Source organism: Lithobates pipiens, unplaced genomic scaffold (genome assembly GCF_037356315.1).
Source record: "Lithobates pipiens isolate NorthernLeopardFrog02 unplaced genomic scaffold, aLitPip1_a1.2 Scaffold_27, whole genome shotgun sequence".
NCBI lineage: Eukaryota > Metazoa > Chordata > Amphibia > Anura > Ranidae > Lithobates > Lithobates pipiens.
In genome coordinates this window covers 194,067,535-194,093,548 of record NW_027507788.1, presented here as the reverse complement: position 1 = coordinate 194,093,548, position 26,014 = coordinate 194,067,535, and the positions used below count along the sequence as shown (strand labels likewise).

The following is a 26,014-nucleotide window of genomic DNA, read 5'->3' as shown; positions in this document are numbered from 1 at the left end:
AAAGTATTGACTTTAGGGGGGTGAGTATTTATGCACATTGACTCTTTCTGTTATTTTGTCCTATTTGCTGTTTGCTTAACAATAAAAAAATAAAAAATAAACATCTTCAAAGTTGTGGGCATGTTCTGTAAATGAAATAATGCAAATCCTCAAACAATCCATAATAATTCCAAAATTCTGAAAAAATGCAAAGGGGGGTGAATACTTTTTCAAGTGACTGTACATATTATGTGTATTACTTAAGTATCGTTGTCTATTATTTAATCACCAAACTTCATTTTCTGTATTTGTACCTAGAAGTCTTAAAATTACACAAAAGAAAAAAATAGCTGACCAAGGCTCCATCCTTTCCACAATTTATTCAATGCTAAGAAAGAACAGTTATGGATAACTTGGGTTTTAAGGCTCACAAGGGATTACTTGACCGAACTGAAATTCCTGCCTACTTCAAACTACAGAGAGAATTCCCGATCTTCCACAGCCCCTCTTACAAATAACTAAAGAATCAGCTCACTGCTGTTTACAGTACTTGCTGAAATAAAGTTTAGACTGCGTGATTGATGCTCCCATTGAGAACTAAAATATATAATGGTTGAGCCACAGTATAACATTCACCAGCAAGTGATAATCATACCTTGGAATTCTTAAAATTCCCTGAGTTTGCGATTGTCTCAACATAACAGTCTCTCACCAGGCCTGGGGGTAATTTCAAGACAAGAACAAGGACTACTTTGAAAACTGGAAAGAGAGCATACTAAAAATAACGCAACCATGGCTGCCTTCTACCTCTCTATACGTCAAAATGATTGATTCTTATATAATTAGAAGACTTGTATTTTTCCTGTGCTATAGCCATTGATGGGTTAACAATAGGGAGTTTAAAAAAGATTTTTAAAATGGTAAAGAGGATAGATGAAATAATCATCACATATCTATAGAACACGTTGTGTTGTAGGATACAAAGAAGTCAAGAATTCTTCACGGTGACCTTTTCCATTCACCAAACACAGTAAATCAGAGTACCTTTGTAAATGGCATGATCAGACAGCTCTTGTGCACCTGTAACAGTTTATGTTATGCAAATAACATTTCTATAAGAAGTGGTTGGCCTGACAAACCCATCTGCTTCTACTTGACACTACTTCAGAATAAGTGATGGGAGGTTGTCGAAACTCTGTATAGGCTGCATAGTGTTTGGTAAAATGATTGGATCAGCCAAGTAGATAACACCTGCCCAATGCTTCCTCCTTATTATATCTATAATCTCACACACCTACCCTTTTACTTTATACAAACTTTTGACATTCACACTTTAAACCTTGGTCAGTGTGTTACAAGCCTAGATACTCCCTGGCGCTTGAGTTGAGGGTGTTAATTGATGAAGTTTAAAGATCATCTGGTCAGGTTTGAGGATAGGTTAAAGAGGAAGTAAATCCTGATGGGTTTACTTCCTCTTTGATTCCCTGCAAAGGTAAAGCATAATGGGTTACTATGCATCGCACAGTAGTCCATTATGTGTCACTTACCTGACACAGGAGCCAGCGAAGTCACCGCTGTCCCCTGTAGTCCGGAGCGTCCATCTTCTTGGTGGATCTCGCTGCTCCGGCACTGTCATTTGTCAGAGCCGCGATGACGTCACTTCCGTGCATGTGCACGGGAGCCGCCACTCGCGGCATATCGCCGTTAACTGCGGCACACTCAGTGCGCCTGCACGCCGCTGTCGGCAAATATCTCCTAAACCGTGTAGGTTTAGGAGATATTTCTTGGACCTACAGGTAAGCCTTAATCTAGGCTTACCTGTAGGTCAAAGTGGTTTGTAAGGGTTTACAACCACTTTTAGGACATGCAAAAAAATAATTTAGTCCAGTTATACATTCATTAGAAAACATTACATGTTATTGAATCAGGCTCTACTGCAGAGAGCATGTTTTCAGGCACTGAGCGCTGGAGGTTCTTATGACGGACAGCTTGGCACCCACCTAGATGCTTCCGCCAAGATACAGCTTCTTACACTTTGTAACCAGGAATTATATAGCTGAGCATTGCACCCAAGAACTAGACGACACATGCGCAAACTGGAACTGAATTTATTGTAAACTCTAGGGCTGCAACTAACGATTATTTTCATAATCGATTAGTTGGCCGATTATTGTTTTGATTAATCAATTAATTGGTTAATAACCTTTAAAAAAAAAAGTGGGTCAAATTGACGTTCATTTTCAACCACAGTGACAGGAAAAATTGATCCTTGAGGCCAGCATTAGGCTCGGTACACACCTATGCAGTTTTTGATCTGTTTCTGCAGTGCTTTTTGCTGTGCGTTTTGATTTTTGCGCACGTGATTTTACTGCAATTTGCGTTTTTTTGCATTTTTTTTTTGGGCAGACTAAAAAACAGATTGCTGCAAAAATGCATTACATTCTTTTCTGCAGCTTCTCCATTGATGTACATTGAACCAAAAAAAGCACTGTTTCGCGTTAAAAGTCCTTGACCCTTACCAAATATGCAGTGGCCGAAAAAAAGCACAGATATGAACGTGTCCCATAGGAAACCATGTGAATGAACTGTAGTGCGTTTCTGCAAAAAACACCAACATATAGATGTGAACCAGGCCTAAGACGTGTAGTAACATAATGGGGTTAAAAAGACTAAAATTAGCCCTTTATAGTACAAAAAAAGCAGATAATCACTACTAGAAGGGGTTAATTTTTTTACTGTAGAACAGTGAAAGTAATATTTACAGTAGTGATTATATTTTTATACTATAAAGAGCTCATTTTAGTTTTTTTAAACCCCATTATGTTACTAGCCCATTAATTGATTATGAAAATAGTAATCGATTCATTTCATAATCAATCGATTTGTTGTTTCAGCCCTAGTAAACTCACACAAAATATATACCACAGAAATCAGAATAAAGCTCAATCACAATATCCTAAACACTGTAAACTATAAACAGTAATATCTTTGGTATATCTAACAGTACATCTAATGAACAGCTAACAAACAAACACAAACATCCTACAATGGTTCAGTAACAACGTAAAGCGGACACAATGCTAGTCACATCTCCGAGAGGATTAGCAGACAGACAGAAACAATAAGTGACTCAATTAACAATGGGAATTCACACCCACGAGGTACACAATGGGGAAATTATACCATTAGAAAAAGACACCTTAGTAAACAGATAGCAGGAGACACTGAGCTAATTATATTAATATCTATTTTGCGTCTCTGACTCTAGAAGGGGGTGAAGCAGGCATTGCTTGTTTGGGCACAGAGGGCCCACATCTGTATCCAGGTCCTGGGTTCTGTGTGCTTTCAGGGAGACATGGACCCAAATCTGAAGCAAAACCACTCCAAAAGGTCCCCCAGGCACACACCTCCCAAAGAATAGAGCTTCCTCAAAAGTCAGAGCCCATAGTCGGTTGGGTCTGTCACACTTAGGCAGCTTACAGGAGAAGGAATGCACAAGGATGATAATATATATATAAAAAATATAATAAGGCAGCAGGGACACTGGAAACTGCACTGCAGTCACTATTAATGCTATGAAATGAGGCAGAGGCATAGGCGAAATTACAGGAGCAGCCAAAATAGAATTATAACTATTTTAGCAGGTTAAAACAAGTAAAAGCTCTACTGCAAGGTAAATGGTCATCTAATCTAATGAGCGGCATCACCCAGCTAGTAGTCATCATTCACATTGTTTTGACTGTCCTGAAATGAAGACATGTGAAATCTGATTGATTATTATGAGGTTAGCCCAATATAGTGTACCTAAACACATTAAACTGTTTAACCTACAGTTTAAGAAATCCATAAATACTTACGATGTACCTAACTGCATAAATAGATGCCAAAATTCAAGCATTGGTTCACGGTTTAGTACTCTGAAAAAAGGAGTTTTAAGTTTTATTCCGAAACAAAACCCTCTAATGTATAGACCATTTTCACTATTGTAGAATGTTTCCACTATTGCCCTATTAAGGTACGCTTGTATGTATGGCTGATGGCAAATAGCCCCTATAACGTCTGCATCCAAAGCAATCACTCATTTCCTATTGATATAATTGAGCCATTTTGCAGGCCTCTCATCTACCAATGAGCCATAGTCATTTTTCATAGGTAGCACAATGAGGCTAAAGCTAGCATTTTAGAGTATTACATCTTACTCGAAAATAAACCACACAATAGATTTCTATTCCGCCTGTTAAAACCTTGAATGAGGTTTGTCAGCACTAGCTGAAACAATAACAACCCAGACTTCAAATTACCCAAAAAACCCTCTGAATCTTAAGATTTCCCTAGGGATCATCCCGGCACACAAGTGAAAGAGATTCGGAGACAGCCACCAGGGAGCGTCTACAAACTGCACACAGTACGGAGCCTATCATCACTCTGAAAATAGCATTACTGGGGATATAGTTCCAGTCTGCTGGGATGCATCATTTGGAACAGGTTCATCTCAAAAGATAATTGGCAGAATTCATCAATCCCAGGTGAACCAAGCCCTCCTCACTGACAATGTAAAAGTCACAAATAAATTAATGCATGTAAGAAAATGTAATATTTGTCTCATTCTGTCAAGAAACAAAACTATCTGATACTGCTGAAGGAGTTTATCCTGGCATAAGATCTCTACACTGCATGTCTTTGGCAAGGGACCTGCAAGCTGTTGGCACAGAGGATTCCAGAGAAGAACAAGGTTGAGTATGCAGCAGAATAGGTCTTATCTGGTTTTAAAGTTTACATTTAGAAGCTAGGTTAGGTTAGTACTAAATGGTTCAGTGGTATGGGGTGAGTTAAAGCAAAAGTGTTCAAAAGTAAAGTACTGCTGCTGGTTCACTCACTTCCCCCAGTTTGTAACCCAAGTTTTTTTTTTTTCAGAGGGTGGAAGCAAGTAGTGATTTTATCGGTACCTGCTCCCACTTCTGTAATCCTCCCCAAGGTGAGGATGATGCTATTTACCCCATCCCATCCCCTCCCATAATCTCCTGGGATATGTCACATGTCCCAGGAGGCTGCCGGACCATTCACAGAGCGCATTGCGCAGTTGGGGAACCGGCTGTGGTTCCTCAGACAGCTCCCAAATCCAAGATTAGAGGTGGTGCTGGTTACCCACAGTAGAACTGTCTGCTGGAAGACAGTGGATGACACCAGCCACTGGTAAGTACCGGTACCTGGTTTTGTATTTGTAGCTGCTGACTTAAAAAACAAACAAAAAACAAAGTTAAGTTACTATTTAAGCGTGTGCTCTAGACATTTTGGGTTGGGTGTTTAGTAATAAGAGACAGGCTAAAGGCTGTTTAGTGTTGGGGGATTAGGGGTTGGTTTTTACAGGTTGTCCTGGACCTACCCTGACCCTGAAATTTGAAGCAGCACAGTGATAAGCTGTCATTCTCTCTGCCGCTCTGCTCTCTTCTCCTATTATCATGCTTTTTTTTTTTTTGTCAGCATATGAACTGACTGCATTTTGCACAGTGTATGTAGTGAACAAAAAAAACGCTCTGGGGCAACAGTCATTCAAGGCAAAGTAACGGAGGTAAACATATCTCTGAAACGTTAGAAGGTTAGGCTGTAAGATTAGGGTTGCAGAAACCGCAACTAAAGCAGTTAGTTTGACAGTGAAAATGTGTATTGCATGCAGTCCTCAAAGATTCCTCCATACCGTGATCTGCAGTAGAAACACATGCATCATTTAACAAACTTCTGGAAACACCATGTAGGGCTACTGTGAAGCCCTCTACTGCCTCCCCAACAATATAGAAAAATGTTTATTCAGAACTTAACTATATATGACTAAATCTGTGTGATGAATGCATGCATCAAAGCCCAACAGCAAGTTTCTACCTTGTGGCTTGTGGAGACCATATTGCACAGACTCAAGACATCCAGTTACCAGGGCAAGTAATCAGATGGGTTGGGTTGGAAATGTAATTATCTACCACTATTTAGATCAACATATTGATTCAAAATGAACAAACTTCATCGCTGTTTATATAGTAATAAACATTCACAGTAAAAATTGTATCTACTATGGTCAAAAGCAACCACTGTGGTTTTCCAGCCTGTACATGAGTAGGTAGCTTTAAGTGCAGACATTAACATTATCTACTAATAATCCTCAAAGATTTTCTGTAAAACTATGGTGTCAAATGTGTACTGTGGTTCCATCACTTAACTTCAGTAAGCCAAATAAAAGCTGAAAAAGTGAAATCTTAAATTTTATAACTAAACCCCTTAATGATGTACATACAGTATGCTCCATATATATAACATACTGGCAAACATTCCATTGCAACAAAGTTGCAAACCCTCGCCAAATGGAACTCGACAAAAAAATTGAGTGTTTTCAGTATGCGTGATTTACGTAACAACCATAACCAATTTGAATGCATCCGGTTCCAAGAACAATTTTTCTGAATTTTTGAGCCTGCCACTTCAACACAGAGCCTCACGTTTCATCCTGCAGCAGAGGAAATCTTAGGCTTCATGTACACTACAACTCCTAATCTTGAGTCTAGGAGTTTTTGACATTTATTTTTTTTACAAAGCTCCTAAACTCAACTTCATAAAAGCCTATGTGTCCATAGGCTTTTGGCTTCTATCCAAAATTGACCCTAGTATATGAATGGGGACCTTGGATTGTGGGCTCCTTGAGGGTAGGGACCGATGTGAGTGTGCAATGTACAAGCATAGGGACAATTGTAGACACCCACTCAGGTTGAACTGGATGGACTGGTGTCTTTATTCAACCTTACCAACTATGTAACTATGTACACTTAGGCTTTTAGGAGCTGCTGTGGTTAGGGGAGGTTCAACCTCCCTCAACCTCTCTCGTCTGAACACGGTAGAATCACATTCAGGATAGGAACGTTGTGACCGCTGGTTGCAAAACATGGCAAAATCATGGTAAAATCATGGGGCGATTTTGCCGTATTTTGCGTTTTCTGATGGCTGGCAGTCATATTAGGCTATGTGTACATGAAGCTTTAGTAACCTTGCTTTATTTTTCATAAAGTAAAATAATAGATAAAAATAATTAGTCAAAATGAAAGTATCTGCTATAAACTGGCAAATTCTTTAAAGTATTCTTGCGTTGACTTCAGTACTCCTGCTCACCCCGGTAGCTCCCCAGAGATCATATTTTGACTCTTGGAAAATCAGTACTTGCATATGATCAGTGACAGTGATCAGACCTGGTAATTGGCCACAATAAGCATGGAGAGCTGCATTTTGGGAGACAGGAGAGGATCTAGGCGTGTGCCTGAAATGGGAAGTACTGTATAATTCAGGTGCTGCTCTAGTAGCTTGGATCCAAGGGTTGGAACACTAAACATAAATTATGGTACCAGGATGTTTTGCTTTCATTCATAAGGTGACAGATTTGATTATGTCAAGTCATGTTCTAATTTTTTAAATTTTTATTTTATTTTTAGTGGTAGAAGAAATATAAATGGAAAGCACAGTGGCAACCTTTAAAAATGCCTTTACAGTTGTATCAGGGAGCAGACATCTTGTCGTTTCTTAAGACCTCAGAAAAGAAAGTTAATTATCACGTTTCATGTGCAGAATCAGATTAATTTAATGGTGTTCTGGTTTGTAACATTCTTCTGAAAAAGGGAATTTAAATGATATTAACTTTTGTTGTCTTCAAGGAACTTTTATTAAGCACTGTTATCACTGAAGGGAATAATTGATTTTAATTTAATTTTAAAAAGAAGAGTGGAAAGAAGAACGGATCTTTAAGTCAATAGAGACTTCCAATTTAATTCACTTAATTCATTGCCTAAATCTATCTTTTTAGTCCTAAATACAATTACGTTCCAGCTATCAATCATTCAGCCATATGGCGACATCCCACAAATGCTGTAATGGTATTACATTAGCATGTAGGACTTAATTAGCAAATTGCATGCATACAGTTATGTAGCTGTGTCCCATGAATCCACTTTTGTGGTATCTGGTAGCTTCATTGTGGTAGCTTACATTAAAACACACTTTATACCTTACGTACTAAAGTCTTAAAAGTAAAGGCGTTCACAGGGATCACATGAACATTGCCCAAATTCTACCAGAACAGTAGATTACGGTTATTTCTATGGATGCATTTTCCATAAGTGAAGACACCCCTGGTCCATCATACGCCTATAGGAAAATTCACTTAGAAGTTAGGATGTGGGTTATTTAAAGCCAATCTCTACTCTTCACCCAGCATGATATAAGCTGGTGCTTGCGATATCTGTTCAGAGTACAGACATTCACTTGGTTGATAGGGGTGTATGTTATCTGGGCAGTGAATGAGAAACAGCACTTGGCTCAGGTAAAATCAGTATCCTTAGTTGCACTTAGCTTTAAAAAGATACATGTCTATCATGTTCAATCAAAGCACAAAAACATTATGACTTAAACAAAAATTCCTTGCATCCTCCGAACCCTAAACCAGTAGCCGATTTACAGGAAGGCAGAAAAACTTTAATAAAATGTGCTCTAACTGGGGAAAAAATGTTTCTTTATCCACAAAGGCATTCAGCTACTCCCTGAATTATTAATATATAGTGGTATTTATTTCTTTTCTTCACAGCTCTTACAATGATCTACTGTTTCTGAATGTGGAAGTTCATTTTTAATTCCTCCAGGTACAAAGAGTGCCCCTTTCTTTATTACAATGATCTTAAAGTGGACAACTTTCTATGCAATCTTGCAAAAAGTGTAGGAAGACTATTGGGCAGAGAGAGGGGGTATTTGTTTAGAAATGGAGTCCTCTTTAAGAAGCCCACCTATGAATTTTGTTATATTAGCAAAAAGCAGAAGCAATTTTGGTCATTTGTCAAAGTTGACACAAATGTGTTTAGATATCGAAGTTTTCATAAATGTTCAAGACAACTGTCAGAGCATTAGTCCCATAAATGCTTCCAAATGCATCATTCATTATAGCAGACAATTAATAATTTGATGTACTACTCACCATCCTGTAATGTAGGCTGAGGACTTGGAAAATGACTTCCTGGTTTATCTAGGGAAAACAAAGATAACATGTAATTAAAAATACATATTATTCATGCAGACATTAATAAAACTGAAAATTGCCAGAAATAAGTAATCACAAAGTTCCCTCTATTCAAACATTGACAACAAAATATGGTAACTCTTAAGTATACTATAAACTTATGATTTGTCCAGTAGACATAATTCTATTAACTGTAAGAAGATGATAATTAAAAGGCGTTGTCCTTAGCTACCAGCTCGTTACTATGTAACAGAATGCAAAACTGGTTGCTGTAGTCTACACCACTGTTGTCCTTTTTTTCTGCAACTTCTATATATAAAAATGGTGTCTCTCTGAATCTCTGTTCAGGTCCGAGGTGAAATCTGAGGTGCCATGGACATTACTTAATAAAAAACACTACTGGTGAAACTGTACAGCGCTATGCCTACGTTTCACAAGGTCTGGGAACCATGGGTCTACCACATGGCTTTGATCGTGGTCTATTCAACCTTTGACAAGCTTGCTACAGCCTGGTTATTGCATACAGCTGCCTGAAGTCCTCTCCAGCCAACCAACACCCCTATCCACTTCCCCTTTCCAAAACCTTTTTGTACCCTTCCCTTTCCTTTCTTTTAATCACTATTGGTTGAGTCATACACTTTTCAATAAGATCTATGCCGCTTACCTAATATACTTGGCAAAACTCAAAACAACTTGTTTTCCACAACATCACAACTGTTAACTATCACTTTACAACCTTTGTAAATCTTTCAATAAATAGATTGAACATGAAAATGGACCTACAGCCAACATTTATTTTTTTGGGTTAGGAATCGGATAGCGGGAAGTAAGATTAGAGATTCTTTTGGGTAGAACTCCTTTTCCCATTCACTTTGGAAAAGTAGAATGGTTTTGGACCCTACCAGGCTTTTGTCATGGTCTTACGCAGGCCATAGATTAGTCTGTTTTCTTTGTTCAACCAGTGGGCTGAATGAAAAAAAAAAAACGAACCTTATTCCCCAAACCACACATTTGAGGTGGATGGGGGAATCCTTCCCACCGAGCTACTGTATTCTGACAGTGGGGAGACTTCAGCCCTATTTGGCTGGCTTCTGTCAGACGAGCATGCTGAAAAACCAGTGGCTGACCAGCTCCTGAGCAGCGTTCTCAGCCAATGGCTGAGATCACTGACTGGAGAGCTCTGGCGGGGGGCTGTTCCCCTCTCAGCAGGGGAGATCGTTAGTACAGTGGCTCCGACAGGAGCTGACTGTTTTTAAAAAAATAGTGTGTACTAGGCTTTCCCTGCTGTCAGAGTACACTGTCCTGCATTGCAGGCTATAGCCTGCAGCACTGATTGAGCAGGGAAAATCCAACAGGGCAGTTGTACAGAAGTCGATCAGCTGAACCAGTCACATTTTGACCCATGTATGGCCAGCTTTAGTCCCCAAAGGGACAATTCCCTCACATTCCAGTGTGATGAAGGAAAATCTGCCCAATGGAAACATATACAGCAATAACATTTTGTCAGAGACTAAAATCTTTGTCTGCTTTATCCAAAATTATGAATTTATGGTATTGTTTCACCTTAAAGTTTAAATATTATGCATTTTTGCTATGGAATTAGTAATTCTATAAAAAGGTGAACAGTTGGAGTAAGGTATACATTTTTATGAAATCTCTGGGTTGTAATACAAAGGGTCTTCCTCTGTCGCTCCATGCTAAGGACAGAGAGCTGAAACGAAACATTTCACCGGCGGTGCAGCCATTAATTCATCTGCAGACCCCACTTCAACAAGGAATATAGGCAACAACAGGAAAAAAATCCCACCATTTACAAAAAGGCTGTGGTAGACTGGAGATTCTCCATGTCCCCTCATCGTGAAGCCTGAAACAAACAAGATTTTTAAGACTGTTAAATGAGACAGGCGCAGTTTGCCTTCTGAAGAGCATTAATGCTGAAGCATCAAGTCAGACTGAATAAATCAGCAGACATGCTAGTACTATGAACGACTGCCAAGCTAGGTTGTAGCTAGAATGCCAACTAGTGCACAACTAAGGATTGAAGAAGGTGATATTTTCCCAGGCCCTTGGGGACAATGGTGTCCAACTACGAGTGCTGTTTGCAACCTATTTATTGAAGGCTCACAGTATATTGTATACAGATTCAAGACTCAATCCATTATAACCCTTGAAGAATTTTGCATGACGTATGAAGGGGCACCTGTAAACACTTCACACTAGGGCCCTGCGGAAATTTTCGGCTGTGCCTCCAATTTTAAAGAAAATAAATAGCACTTTTATTATAAACCCCTTGGCTTTTCCCAAAAATAAACAACTTATTTTTATGTTCTTCATCTGTTTTGTAAAATTACCTCGGCATGAGGTGCATTAGCAGAGCGGTCTATTTTAAGCTGCGGTAGTAGGTGGCAGAAACCTAACTGGTCAGCCGCTAGGGTTAGACAGTGGAAAGAAATAATATCTTTTGTGCGTGAACTACAAAATTGGTCACAGTCAAGGCAGGAAAAATAAATAAAAAATACAGCGCTGCTGTACAACGGTGTTGTTGATTAGAAAAAATTCTCACTGTGCTACAAAAATATCAGCACTTGAAAGTATAATAGTCAAGCCTGAGTCATGGTACCACGAGGTTCTGCTGATCAGTGAACCAGGAGATGCTTTGCAGTTAGTTAGGAAAAATAATAAATAAAACGTAGCCCGTGTTTAACAATGCAAAAGATATGTACCAGGGTTACTATTCCATATTTCATTAGAACCTTTGAAAATGCTAAGTGAGGTATGCACTACCTACTGTGCAAAAAAATGGAAATGTTAGGGCTGCTGGTTTAATCAGTCTAACTTGGACTTATCACATGTCGTGCTCTGGATAAAAAAAAATTTGCATATTCAGAATGTTTATATGCATGCGAGCCTGCAAACGTTATTGGTTGTAAAGAGATATGGAAAATCTTCTATCAAGAAGAGGCAAATGAGGAGGGGTTTCCAGGCAGAGCGCCAACGCACAGTCACTGTTGTATTATTAACAACTGCGCTTAGAAGGCAAGAGCAAAATAAACATTCCATCAGATATTAATCAGCTATTTAAAAAGTTATTTGCCATGCAGGAGGCTATAGTACTTAGCCTGGCTTACACACAACTCCTAATGCTACTCTGATTTCTCAGACAAAGTGAAACATATCTATAAATCCAGGACTCAAAACAGGGAAAACACTTTGTTTTCCAGGGGAGGCTATAAAATAAAAGCCAACATTTGATTGGTTGCTGTGGGCAATAGCCATCTTTGATATGTTTCAGATGATGGCCTTAACTCAACTCAACTCTGGCTGTCAGAGTACGGCGTCTTACATCCTTTGTACCCCATCTATCAGTCTGCCACATCTGGAGGATTAAGAGAAAACATAAGCCCTTGTACACACGGTCCTGAGAATCCGTCGGAATGTGTCCTATCGGACCGTGTTGTCGGATAATCCGACTGTGTGTGGTATGCATCGGACTGGTTCCGTCCGAATATCCGTCGGACCCAATTTTCCAACATGTTGCAAATATTTCCCGACCAACTGGTTCCATCGGACATACTCCGATCATGTGTAGCGAATTTTGATCGGACCAAGTGCCACGCATGCTCAGATCAAATTCCTACATCAAAGCTATTGGCTACTAGCCTGAACGTAGTCCCATCGTAACGAAATTACGTCATCACGTTCTGAAAGATCGGATTTTTCGACAACTTAGTCCGACCGTGTGTATACAACAGTTTGGGACACAATCTGTCAGACTAAATCCGACGGACAAAATCCGACGGATTTGGTTGGCAAAATCTCCGACCGCGTGTACGTGGGCTAAGACTGGATTGACCATGTGATCCTCCAACAAATTCAGTACTTTTTTGGTTCCAGTTGGTGGTGGACATTAAAGTGGAAGTAAACTCCACTATCGTTTTCATCCACGGAAGCTGCCATCTTTGCCTCTGTTTAATCTTCAGCTGCCACGGTGCTGCACATGTGATCCATTATGACACCAGCCATTGGGTGGTTTGACAGTTTGGTTGAGAGCACAGCCAATGTGCAGTTAGCATTCCCAGCATGACGTTTTTTTTAAACTGTTTAAATCGATGGGTTTACATCCACTTTAAGCTTGGAAAAAAGCAATAGAGGCCAGAGAGCCTAGAATGGCAAGATCTTTGGGGGCAACTTACAAAGTTTTGACCACAAGTCACACAGTCCTCCATGTCTCCAAATGGCAAGACATTGTGATTAAAATAAGAAATATGAAAATTGATAAGTATGCCAGAAATGATAGCACAGCACGAGAAGTATAGTTCATGTGTGTCATTGGATTATCAAAGCAATGGGAAGGAAAAGGAAATTATAGTAATGGTTAGCTACAATTTGTCTACCTACCTTCCTATCAAACTCAGTATTTGCAGATAAGCAAACACTGGTGCTAAGGGTAGCTAAAGTAAGCCATTAAAACCTTATATTGAACTTAAGCAGGGCAGGAGTAAATGCTAAAGAAAATTGGCTACCACAGCTTAAAAAAAAAAAAAAAAATAAGCAAATCAGCTCTAACAACTAACCCAAAAGTTACAATTATTTGAAATCACATTAAAAAAAAAGGTAACATGGAGCAAATTGCTTTAGTAAGGCAATTATGAATCAATAATTTTCTCCTAACTTGTACAAAACTGCTGAAATAAAGTTACATTTTTAAGGCATTTTCTTTACACTTAGGTGCGCATGCACACGCCAACGCCAGTTCTTTTGGCAGAAAACAAATGCTCTTATAGGGTCCATGCACACTGGGCTTTAAAAAAAATGCTGCATCTACAGGAGTTTTCCGTTTTGCTTGTAGAAGTAGCTCAATGCACATTAGGATGTTTAGAGGCATATTTTAAGCTCAGAGTTTAGAGGTAGACAAAAAAAAACCTTTCTGGTTTTCATTTTTTGAAAGGCGTTTTCTGGCAGGAAAAAAACGCTAAACGCTCCTAAACACCTGTACAAAAACATGCTTACATATGAGAGGCTTTATAAGATATTTGTAAGCTCAGTGTGCGAGGACCCATAGAGCGTTTTTGTACAGGCATTTAAGATCGTTTAGCATTTTTTTTTGTGCCAGAAGGCTCCTCTCAAAAACACAAACCAGAGGGGTTTTTTCTACCTCTAAAAGCTACGCTTAAAGTGGAACTTCAGTAATTTTTTCATCTTTCCAATCTATTACATCCTCTGCCATTGTTGTTTTAACTTTGGATTGTACAACTTTTTTTTTTGCCAGTAAATACCTTATACAGCCCACTTCCTCTTTCATGTCTGGTAAAAAGGCCTTATGACATCATGCACAGCTCCCTCTCACTCTAAGTCAAAAGAGGGCCAACGAGAGCTGCAGAGCTGGAGGTGTGCCTGTGTAAATCCAGGAAGTGAAGAGACAGAAGATTCAGCTGCCCACAGTTAAAATGGATGCAACCAGACTTAGTGGAGGGAGATTTCTGCAGCATATTTGGCAAATACAGAATCACAGTATATATAAAATAATATCCAAAGTGTTCCCCAGATGACGTCAGTTGTAGACGAAACATGCATATGGACGTTGATGCGCCGACGTCATCGCGACCTGTATTTTGAGCGGCTGTATGCTAGCCGGCCGGTGAAAGATTTTTACAGATGCTTGTTTTTATCAAATGTATGAGAGGTGAAGCTAGTGATTTGATATCCGGGAAGGTCTCTTGTTACATAGACCATACCAAGGTGGTCCGCGGAGGAGCCGTTGCTGGGTTTATATCTATTATACAGGCTTTAACAAAGCTTTCATTCTGGTAAGCGTGACATCTATGTGGTGGTGGACCACGCATTGGTGGCGTTTGTGCACTTATATTTTCCAGTCACTCCTTACTCATTTGGACCTCATTGGACTTTATTATTTATATTTATTTATTTTTGAATTCATATCATATATTGTCTTTTTATTAACTTATACACGATTAATGGGGGTTATATATAATATTAGATATATATAATTTAGCGCAGCTTTTTTCCGTTACTATAATATGCAAAGTGGTTGGAGGGAAGCTTCAGAATAGCAAAGATGTTTTTAATACAAATTATGCGAGCAGACTGCAGTTCCTCTTTAACCACTTAAGGACCGCCTCCTGCACATATACGTCGGCAGAATGGCACGGCTGGGCACAAGCACGTACCTATACGTTGCTTTTTAAAGTGGTTGTAAACCCTTACAAACCACTTTGACCTACAGGTAAGCCTAGATTAAGGCTTACCTGTAGGTCCAAGAAATATCTCCTAAACCTATACGGTTTAGGAGATATTTGCCCAAAGACAGGCACCGCTGTCTACGGCGCATGCGCCGTAGAGAGCGGCGCGCAGGCGCACTGAGCGCGGCATTTCCAACAATGGAGCTGCCGCGCGTGTCGGCTCCCGTGCGCATGCGCGGGAGTGACCTCATCGCGGCTTTGCCGAATGACAGCGGCGGAGCTGCGAGACCCCACCGACAACATGGATGCGCTGGACTACAGGGGACAGCGGTGACTTCGCTGGCTCCTGTGTCAGGTAAGTGACACATAATTGACTACTATGCGATGCATTGTAGTCCATTATGCTTTACCTTTGCAGGGAATGAAAGAGGAAGTAAATTCATCAGGGTTTACGTCCTCTTTAAGTGTCCAGCCGTGGGTTCAGGAGCGCGTTGCCACTGGCGCGCTCCCGGCCCAGTCCTGAGCTCCGTGACCGTGGCCGTGGGACCAGCGGACCCGATCGCCGCTGGTGTCCCGTGATAGGGTCACAGAGCTGAAGAACGAGGAGAGGTCTGTGTTAACCTCTCCTCGTGCTTCCTACTGTGTCCGTCACCGATCGTTTCTTCCCTTTTATAGGAAGAGACGATCAGTGAAGTCACACATGCCAGGCCACGCCCCTCTACAATAAAAAAAACACATAACATTATACATAACACCACACTGCCCCCTAGTGGTTAACTCCTTCACAGCCAGTGTCATTTACACAGGAATCAGTGCATTTAAATAGCACTGATTACTGTATAAATGACAATGGTCCCAAAAATGTGTCAAAAAATGTCCGATGTGTCCGCCATAATGTCGCAGTCACAATAAAAATCGCTGATCGCCGCCATTACTAGTAAAAAAATTAAAAAATTATGAAAATGCTATAAAACTATCCCCCATTTTGTAAACGCTATAACTTTTGTGCAAACCAAATCAATAATCGCTAATTGCATTTTTTTTTTTTTTTTACCAAATATATGTAGAAGAATACGTATAGGCCTAAACTGAGGAAAAAAAATTATATAAATTTTATATATTTTTGGGGGATATTTATTATACCAAAAAATAAAAAATAATGCATTTTTAAAAAAATTGTTGCTCTATTTTTGTTTATAGCACAAAAAAAAAAACCGCAGGGGTGATCAAATACCACCAAAAGAAAGCTCTATTTGTGGGAAAAAAAGGACGCCAATTTTGTTTGGGAGCCACGTCGCATGACCGCGCAATCGTCAGTTAAAATCGACGCAGTGCCGGATCGCAAAAAGGTACTTGGTCCCTTGGCAGCAATTTGGTCCGGGGCTTAAAGCGGGAGTCCGCCGTTTTTTTTTTTTAAAAGCCAGCCGCTACAAATACTGCAGCTGCTGACTTTTAAAATAATGACACTTAACCGCCCAGCGCGCCCGCGATGTCGGCACCCGAAGCCAATCTCTCGATCGTCTCTCGGGTGCTGCCGCCGCCATCTTGGGTATGGGAATCAGGAAGTGGAGCCTTTCGGCTTCATTTCCTGGTTCCCTACTGCGCATGCGCGAGTCGTGCTGCGCAATAAGGATGGTCCCCGCTGTCTCTGGGATTCGTGTGTTTCCCAGCAGGCAGTGGGGGACTTTCGGAAAGGGGCGTAGATTCTGCGGAAAGGGGCGTACCTTCTGCAGATATCTATGCCGGAAGTGGGTGCAGATACCTGTACTGTACAGGTACCTGCACCCCCCTCCCCCCTGAAAGGTGCCAATTGTGGCGCCGGAGGGGGGGAGGATTCCAATGAGCGGAAGCTCCACTTTAGGGTGGACCTCTGCTTTAAGTGGTTAAAATATGCCTCTAAACATTCTAATGTGCATGGACACATAGGATAACACTGAGCTGCTTCTACAAGCAAAACATAAAACTTCTGTAAATGCAGCATTCTTTAAACCCAGTGAACATGGCCCCTTAATGCAGTGTCCTTTATGCAGCAACAAGGCAATAATATTGGCTGGATTTTCCATTAAAAAAATAGTCAGCCATTATTAAAGTAATCCAATATGACTTGAAAATGCCCATAATGGCATCTTCGGCTCCAGGCCACCAGGGGGCATCACTCTTACTGTATACAAACACGACCTTGTATATTATTGGATTGTTTAGAGAGTAGCGGTAAATTGAACATTTTCTATTATGATGCTGCTATTTTGCGTGGCGTTTCAGGCTCAGAAATGAGATATAATGACAGATGCATTATTAATGCCGTCATTTCCCAGCAGCATGACAGCAGACGGTTCTACAGTAGTTAATATTATTTTCTGTTGTGACATGTCAGTCTAATGCAGCTCTTGGAAGTCCCTTGCCGTAGAGGGATATGCTTGTAACTGTAGATTACACAGCAAACAAGATGATGGGTCAGGGATAAAACATTGATGGGTTTTGCAATTCTCCAGTTGAATTCTGGACAGAGCGTTGATAAGTGTGGCAACTTGAGAGCGGACAACGCAGAACTATCCAATAAGCTTTCATACGGCGGCATATAAGTCAAGCGTTTCTCGATCTCATATTACTAGGAACAGATGTCTTGAAAGGAAGGAATAACCTGATATAACTGGTGTTCAGCTGAACAAATCCATCAACAAATGACCAGGCAAAATTTATCAGTGTATGTGTAATTTCTACAAGAAAAATTAGAGTCGACCAATCATCTCCTGGCAGAACCAAAAATACGACCATTGGTGTCTTTACATTTTACAAGGCTGTCGCTGGGCATGATAAAGGTAATGGGACAGCCAGTGTAGTAGGATTGGAACGTTCCGCATTATCATCAATGCACAGAGCATCCGCAAAGCATTCACAGCACTTTCCACATTTTGTAATGTTACAGCCTTATTCCGAAATGCATTCAATTTATTATTTTCCTCAAAATTCTACAAACATTACCCCATAATCACAACATGAAAGAAGTTTGTTTGCAAATTTATAAAAAACGAAAAAAATAAATGTACAAGTATTGACTGCCTTTGCTCAATACTATGCTAAAGCACCGTTGGCACCAATTACAGCCTCGGGTCTTCTTGAGTATGATGCTACAAGCTTGGCACACCTATTTTTGGGCACTTTCTCCCATTCTTCTTTGCAGGAATTCTCAAGCTCCATCATGTTGGATGGGGAGTGTCGGGGCACAGCCATTTTCAGATCTCTCCAGAGATGTTCAATCGGGTTCAAGGCTTGGCATTGGCTGGGCCACTCAAGGACATTCGCGAGTTGTCCCTTAGCCACTCCTTTGTTATCTTGGCTGTGTGCTTAGTGTCGTTGTCCTGGCAGATGAACCTTCACTCCAGTATGAGGTCCAGAGTACTCTGGAGCAGGTTTTCATCACGTATATCTCTGTACATTGCTGCATTCGTCTTTCCTTTGATCCTGACTAGTCTCCCAGTTCCTGCCACTGAAAAACTTCCCCACAGCATTATGCTGCCACCACCATTCTTCACTGTAGGGATGGTATTGGCCAAGTGATGAGCGGTGCCTGGTTACCTTTAGACATGGTGCTTGCCATTCAGGCAAAAGAGTTTAATCTTTTTTTTTCATCGGGCCAGAGAATTTTGTTTCTCATGGTCTGAGAGTCCTTCAGGTGCCTTTTGGCAAACTGCAGGTGGGCTATCATGTTTCTTTTACTGATGAGTGGCTTCCGTCTGGCCATTCTACCATACAGACCTGATTGGTGGAGTGTTGCAGAGATGGTTGTTCTTCTGGAAGGTTCTCCTCTCTCCACAGAGAAATGCTGGTGCTCTATCAGAGTGATCATCAGGTTCTTAATCACCTCCCTGGCTAAGGCCCTTCTCCCCCGATCGCTCAGTTTGGCCAGACAACCCACTCTAGAAACAGTCCTGGTGGTTCCAAACCACTTCTTTAACAGAAGTCAATGCAAATCGTACCAAAGTCGAACCAAAAGTAGCGCAGGAACCTTTTTCTAAGTTGGAGCGACTTAATTTGCACCTATTAGAAGTTCCATTGCACAAAATGGGGTCAGACTTCTGATGCAACAAGTTCTCCAACTTTGGAGGGAGCAATTGTCGCATCATTGTGAACCGGGCCTTGAAGTCCAGTCAAATCCTAACTATACTTAAACCTCAGTATAGATAAGTTTACACATATTTCTTTACAGGGTAGTTAGAATAGGCTTAGAATGGGGCAGGGTGAAGGTTTAAAGAGTTACTAACCCCACAACAGTAAAATCAGTCTGTATATGCAGTAAAGCATGCTTGTTATAATATATTTTATATATATATATATATATATATATATATATATATATATGTGTGTGTTAAACCTCTGCATTGTGTAAAAAGGCTGTTTGATCCCATCTTCTCTGATCCTCCCCTTCTTTCACAGTCCCCAATCCATCTCCTGATACAACAGAGCATTGGAGGCAACCTGCACATGCTCAGTTTGGTGTGTACTGCTGGAGAGTTTTTTCTTTTTTTTTGGGAGAGTGCATGTGATTAGCCCAGGGCCAATCAGCACTGTCCAGACAGATGGTCAGGAGTCCTGCAACCTCAAAGGACAGTGAGTAGAATGAAAACTCTTCCTACAAGCTTTAACCAGGCATTCGCTAGATGTCATAAGACTGTGAATGAGAAAATGTATTTAGCAGTTTATATTTACTGAAATAATTGCATTTTCATGTTCTGTGTACTGTGGGAGACCAGATAAAGTGAATGCAGGGTCCTGGGTTTAGTAACACTATAAGCATAGTGAGGATTTGACTGTACTTCTACTTTAACTTGTGATATTTACACAGCTCTTCTATGCTGCACAGCCCTGTTTAGCAGGGAAGAAGATCTGATTATTCTCTGATTAAGGTCTTTTCCCTCCCCAGCCTGTGACAGCAGGTGGATGAGCTTCTCGCTTAGACACTGTGAGCTATGCTAACTCTGCTCTCTCCTACAGTCAACATGTACATTTTTAACACTGAAACACAACCGTGCTGCTTCTTCTTTTCACAATTTGAGCACTGCTTTACTGGAGTCTGTAAGAGTCTGATACAAAATCAAGTCCAGGTACAAACAAGTCAAACGAGCACCAAGTAGTTGTCCCAATAGATGAAAGCCCTAACACATTAATATAATAATATACAAGTAATACTATAATACAAGTAACAATAGAGAAAGAAAAAGCAGCCAAAGCATTTCAAGAGCCACACATCCCCCTTCATCAAGGCTTAAACAATGTAGCAAAAGATATCTAACTGGAACCGATACAAAGTGAATGCATAGAAGTTTAACTTTTGGCAGGAAAAACAATTCACAAGTGGTGATGCCCGTATTGCAAATGACTGTGCCAGGAACGACAACCAAATGAAATGAACATGGCATTGTTCAAATGTACCATTCTCTGAAGTACTGCTGTACCATTCTCTCTGAAATCATGTATGCTTTTATACTAGCCACTGGTTTTCTTTCTTTTTTTTTCTGAATTGCTGACCCAGAAAACATATGCAGATCAGGAAAATCACAGTAAATTCAGAAGTCCTTATCTGCATCCATCTGGGTCAATAAATCAAAGTACTGAAGCAAAAGAGAAGTCATGACAGACAAGCACCTAGCATTTGCAGGCCAGCAATGGCCGCCTCCGTCTTACTCTAAGGGTTTCTGGTTTCCTTTTGAGGAAGACCAAGTGAACTTTCTAACTAAAGCTATTACAGTATTTGCTGGACAGCCCTAGTAGATTGCCTACTGGTAGAGCTGCACAATTAATCGTCAAGAATGGTTATCGCAATCTTGACTAAAGTGTTTCACAATTCTTTCTATGCAAAGAATTCTCTCTGCTCTTCTTCAGCCACCAAAAGAAAGGAAGAGAAAAACTGGGCAGTCTGCCAAGAATCACAACATTCCTTATCAGTTGAACCTAAGTATTAACATTGTAACAATTTGTCAATGGAATAGACTGTGTGTAAGTGAAAAAAGCTGAATCACTTAAACACTAAACCTTTTTCTGACATTTGTTGGTTTCAAGTTAAAAATCACCAAACATTATATATATATTTTTTAGTAGACGCCCTAGAGAATAAAATGGTGCTTGTTGCAATATTTTATGTCACACTGTATTTGCGCAGTGGTTTTTCAAATGTAATTTTTATTTTTTTGTAATTACTTTAAAGAATTAAAAAAAAAAAAAAAAAAAAAAGTTAGCCCATTATTTTTTGTATAACGTGAAAGATTCTTCATCCACGAGAATTGTGATCTTTTTATTCTAAGCAAAAAAATTGTGATTCTCATTTTGGCCAGAATCGTGCAGTTCTACCTACTGGTTTTAAATGGTAACTGAAATTGTTCCTTAAAGTAAACCCGTCACGAGAGATATATATTAGCTGCCACTGCTGACCCATTTTTCTGAAAATGCTAAATATCTAGTACATGTTTAACACTTTCCCCAGTTCCCTTCCTCCTCACTATAAGGCTCCATGCACACTGAAGCTCAAAAAAGCTTTTTCTGGGCACCTGCTTTTAACAGCATTTTGTACTAGCGTTTATGAGCGTTAGCTTTTATGGGCGTTTTTAATAAAAAATACACAGAGGACACTCCAAAAATCCCACAGTGCATTCCAAACTCCCACAATGCATTGAAAAAATAGAACCTAGTGAGGAATTATTTTCTCTAAACATGCATCATATACAGTAGGGGTCTATTCACATTATAGGGCTAAGGTACAAAAAAAAGGCTGGCAGTCTATACTATGGGACAAAATGATTATGTTTATAGTAACTCCTAGAGTTGCAAGGGGTTCCTTGAGCAGTGAGCAATGGTGAATTGATCTCTAACCTACAACGAACAATGCAGACGGGTGCTTCTTTACGGACTACTAATGTTAGGAAACACCACAAACGTTGCAGTTTGCATTTCATTTTCTGTAATTATTATTAATTACAATTCAAGATTTTTACTAAAAATGTTGTTCCACAGAGCAGATATTGCATGCTCTATATTCTTTTCAATAAAACTTTATTTTATTTAGCAGGGGTTCCCGGAGATCTAAAAAATATTTTAAAGGTTCCTCTGGGGTAAAAAGTTTGAGAAAGGCTGTAGTAGAGGGAGGGAAGCCTGAGGTTTAGGAGTTATTTTCCATTCTGAATAAAGTAGGGCAGTGATGTGAACCTTGGCACCCCAGATGTTTTGAAACTACATTTCCCATGATGTTCTTGCACTCTGCAGTGTAGAGGAGCATTATGGGAAATGTAGTTCCAAAACCTCTGGGGTGCCAAGGTTCACCATCCTTGGGGTAGGGAAAGGTTAAAACATCCGTCAGATTTTTATGGCTTCTGCTGTGTAGACGTCCACTCATGTTCTATCCTTATGATGACATAAGACATGATGGGAATAGGTGTCACCAGGAAAAAAGAAGATAGAAAGAGCACAAGGGCCAATCAGCACTGTCCAGACAGATGGTCAGGAGTCCTGCAGCCTCAAAGGACAGTGAGAGTAGAATGCCTACAAGCTTTAACCAGACACAAAAAAAAAAACACAAAAAAAAAAAAACAACAATTTACCATTTTCCACTCTAAAAAAAGTGGAGTTCCCACTTAGCCCTTGTACACACGGTCGGAGATTCCGTCGGAATGTGTCCGATCGGAGCGTTTTATCGGATATTCCGACTGTGTGTGGTATGCATCGGACTGTTTCCGTCAGAATATCCATCGGACCAACTTTTCCAACTTGCCGGAAATATTTTCCAACAAAATGCTCCGATCGGACATACTCCGATCATGTGTAGAGAATTCCGATCAGACAAAGTGCCACGCATGCTCAGATCAAATTCCTACACCAAAGCTATTGGCTACTAGCGTGAACATAGTCCTGTCGTAACGAAATAACGTCATAACGTCGGATTTTCTGACAACTTTGTCCGACCGTGTGTATGCAACAGTTTCGGACAAAATCCGTCTGACAAAATCTGATGGACAAAATCAGACGGATTTGGTTGTCGGAATTTCTGACCGCGTGTACAAGGGCTTAGAGTTCCCATAACTCCCTATCACTGGGCAGGAAGTGAGGGGCAATCTCCCCAATTAGGAGTGAAGAACAGGTACACAGCCAAAAGTACTTGATAGGATACCTAATCCTTGTCCTATCCAAAGCAAATTAGTGGAGTTGGTTACTACAGCAGAGCTGGACTGGGACAACAATTTGGCCCTGGACTTCATCCAGACCAAAACATTATATATAATGTTGGGAGGGGAGCGGCCATTACTTTGGCAGGCTGTCACTCAAACTGGCCCACTGACCTATCAGCCCCACCGGGAAACTCCCGGTAGTCCCCATGGCCAGTACATGCCTGCACTACAGTAATCAGAAATCTAATTGGTTGACTTGGGTTACGGATCTTAGCACAGCATCACTGCTCCGTGTTCTGTCTTTCTCAATCAGCTTTATAATGTTAATACAGAGCCTGGCTTTCATTAAGTTTATGTCATGTTTGTGCAAGTTCTTTGCTCAGAATACAGTAATGCCCAACTAAATGTTATTCCTTTACATAACCAGTATTTACTCATCCTGCTGCCACACTGGGAAATCCTTAAAACACACAAGGATCGAAAGCTTGTGGACTAGAGATGACAAACCCTTTAGTCTAATTACTCAGATACTTGTGTTATTTACACTAATGTACAGAGAAAGGCTTATAAAAGCTCTCTCGTGAATCCCTAAAACAGCACTAATGGAAGAAGATAAAGTTCAAGATTATAATAACCCTTTTTCTGTGGGACAGACAATCAAACACTGTGGAGTTGCATCTTTTATGAAATATATTCAGATTAGCATGACTGTTGTAAATTAGGGAATGAACAAGCTTCCAATCAGGAATAGCAGCTTGGATTTCACTTCATAAAATTAAGCTATTTTTCTTACAGGAGTGGGATAAAGTGGAGTAAATTGACATCCATTACAACTACACTAGCAAAAATCTCTCGGATATTTTTTATAATAATATATATATATATATATATATACACATATACACACACACACATATACATACACACACATACATATACATATATACATATATATATATATATATATATATATATATATATACACACACACACACACACATATCTATATGTTGCGACTGGAGACCTCTGCTGGAAAGAGTTTATAATAGCATGTGAGACCCATGGTGAACAAAGGATATGGTGCGCTTGTCAAAATGACACTTGGCTCCATGCTGGACAAACAGTGTGTAAGCACACAGTTTACTCCCAAAAGGTAAAATACTCTGGTTCTCATCCAAATACTCAAAGAATAGATCCAAAAATGATAACTAAAGAAAGCTTAAAACATTGATCTCTCAGAAGAGGGACTGCCAATAAAGTCCCATATGAAGTTTGCAATTCCAGTAATTAATAAAATTCAGAAAGAAAGCATATGGTTAATTCACATACCTAAGCCCCTGTACACACGGTCGGAGATTTCCACAACCAAATCCGTCGGATTTTGTCCGTCGGATCTTGTCCGAAACTCTTGCATACACACGGTCGGACAAAGTTGGCGAAAAATCCGATCTTTCAGAACGTGATGACGTAATTTCGTTACGATGGGACTACGTTCAGGCTAGTAGCCAATAGCTTTGATGTAGGAATTTGATCTGAGCATGCGTGGCACTTGGTCCGATCAAAATTCTCTACACATGATCGGAGTATGTCCGACCGGCCCAGCTGGTCGGGAAATATTTCCAACATGTTGGAAAATTGGGTCCGACGGATATTCCGACGGAATCAGTCCGATGCATACCACACACAGTCGGATTATCCGACAACACGGTCCGATAGGACACATTCCGATGGATTCTCCGACCGTGTGTACAAGGACTAAGAGTAAGCTGATATTAATAGATATTATTAGCAGAAAACTTTGAACTCTACTTCAAAAATGCAATACTACGGTTCTCCTTTCTCCTATCGCATTAAGTAAATATGGATGATGATGTGTAATAACCCTGAACAATCAATGACAGATAAGCTTTATAACTAAACTGTTAAAGCTAAACTTCATTGGTTATTAAAAACCCACATCTCTGCCGTGTCCTAACTTTAACAGGTCCACAGACATTAAGATGAAGCACTGGAAAAAAAAGCAACTCAAACCTCTGGAGACATTAATAAAATATACTATGTCAGGTTCATATTCTCTGGCTGCCCACTGGACTGTGCAATAAATTTCATATCATCGCACTTCTCTGATAGGTAGACCCACACACACTACAAACATCTTGGTGGAAGCGAATGCAAGTGACCGTCTGGATAAACAGATCTAATACACTAGAGTCCACGAAGTGCAGTTTAACATGGGGACTTTGTCACAGTTCTTGTAAGAGATCCATTCATCTAGATTTGCATTCCTCAAAGGCCATACCAAGACAAAGCAGGCTAACGAGGATTCTGCTAATTGAATGCTTCCAAGATCTCGTGGTATACCAGGCGGTAGAAACTAGGTCAGTAAACCAAGGGTCTAAGCACCTCCCATGCAAAGCTCAAATCATGTAAAAAAAAAAGATGGCTTTAATGGGAGAAGGGTTCATACATTTATGCACATACTGAGACGCATACTGTGAATGGTTTCCAGGACAAACAAGCAAGCAATGAATGAATGAACAATGATTTATCTGACCCTGGAGTATTGTCCACATTCACTCCCACACCAAACTCTATTACACAATGCTTGACAACCGAGAGGAAGGGTGATTGGATTCTGGCAATAG

The 26,014-nt window shown here is 40.1% G+C and overlaps 1 protein-coding gene across 8 annotated transcripts in view; it reads right to left on the bottom strand.

Annotated features, from left to right (window-relative positions):
• The window catches only part of AGRN (agrin), a 713,847-nt gene that overhangs the window by 420,297 nt on the left and 267,536 nt on the right, over positions 1 to 26,014 (bottom strand). For all 8 annotated transcript variants that reach the window (XM_077458091.1, XM_077458095.1, XM_077458096.1 and 5 more), the window contains one exon: positions 8,975 to 9,022. In XM_077458091.1, coding sequence (XP_077314217.1) covers positions 8,975 to 9,022 — 48 coding nt within the window. The remainder of the gene's footprint in view (positions 1 to 8,974; positions 9,023 to 26,014) is intronic.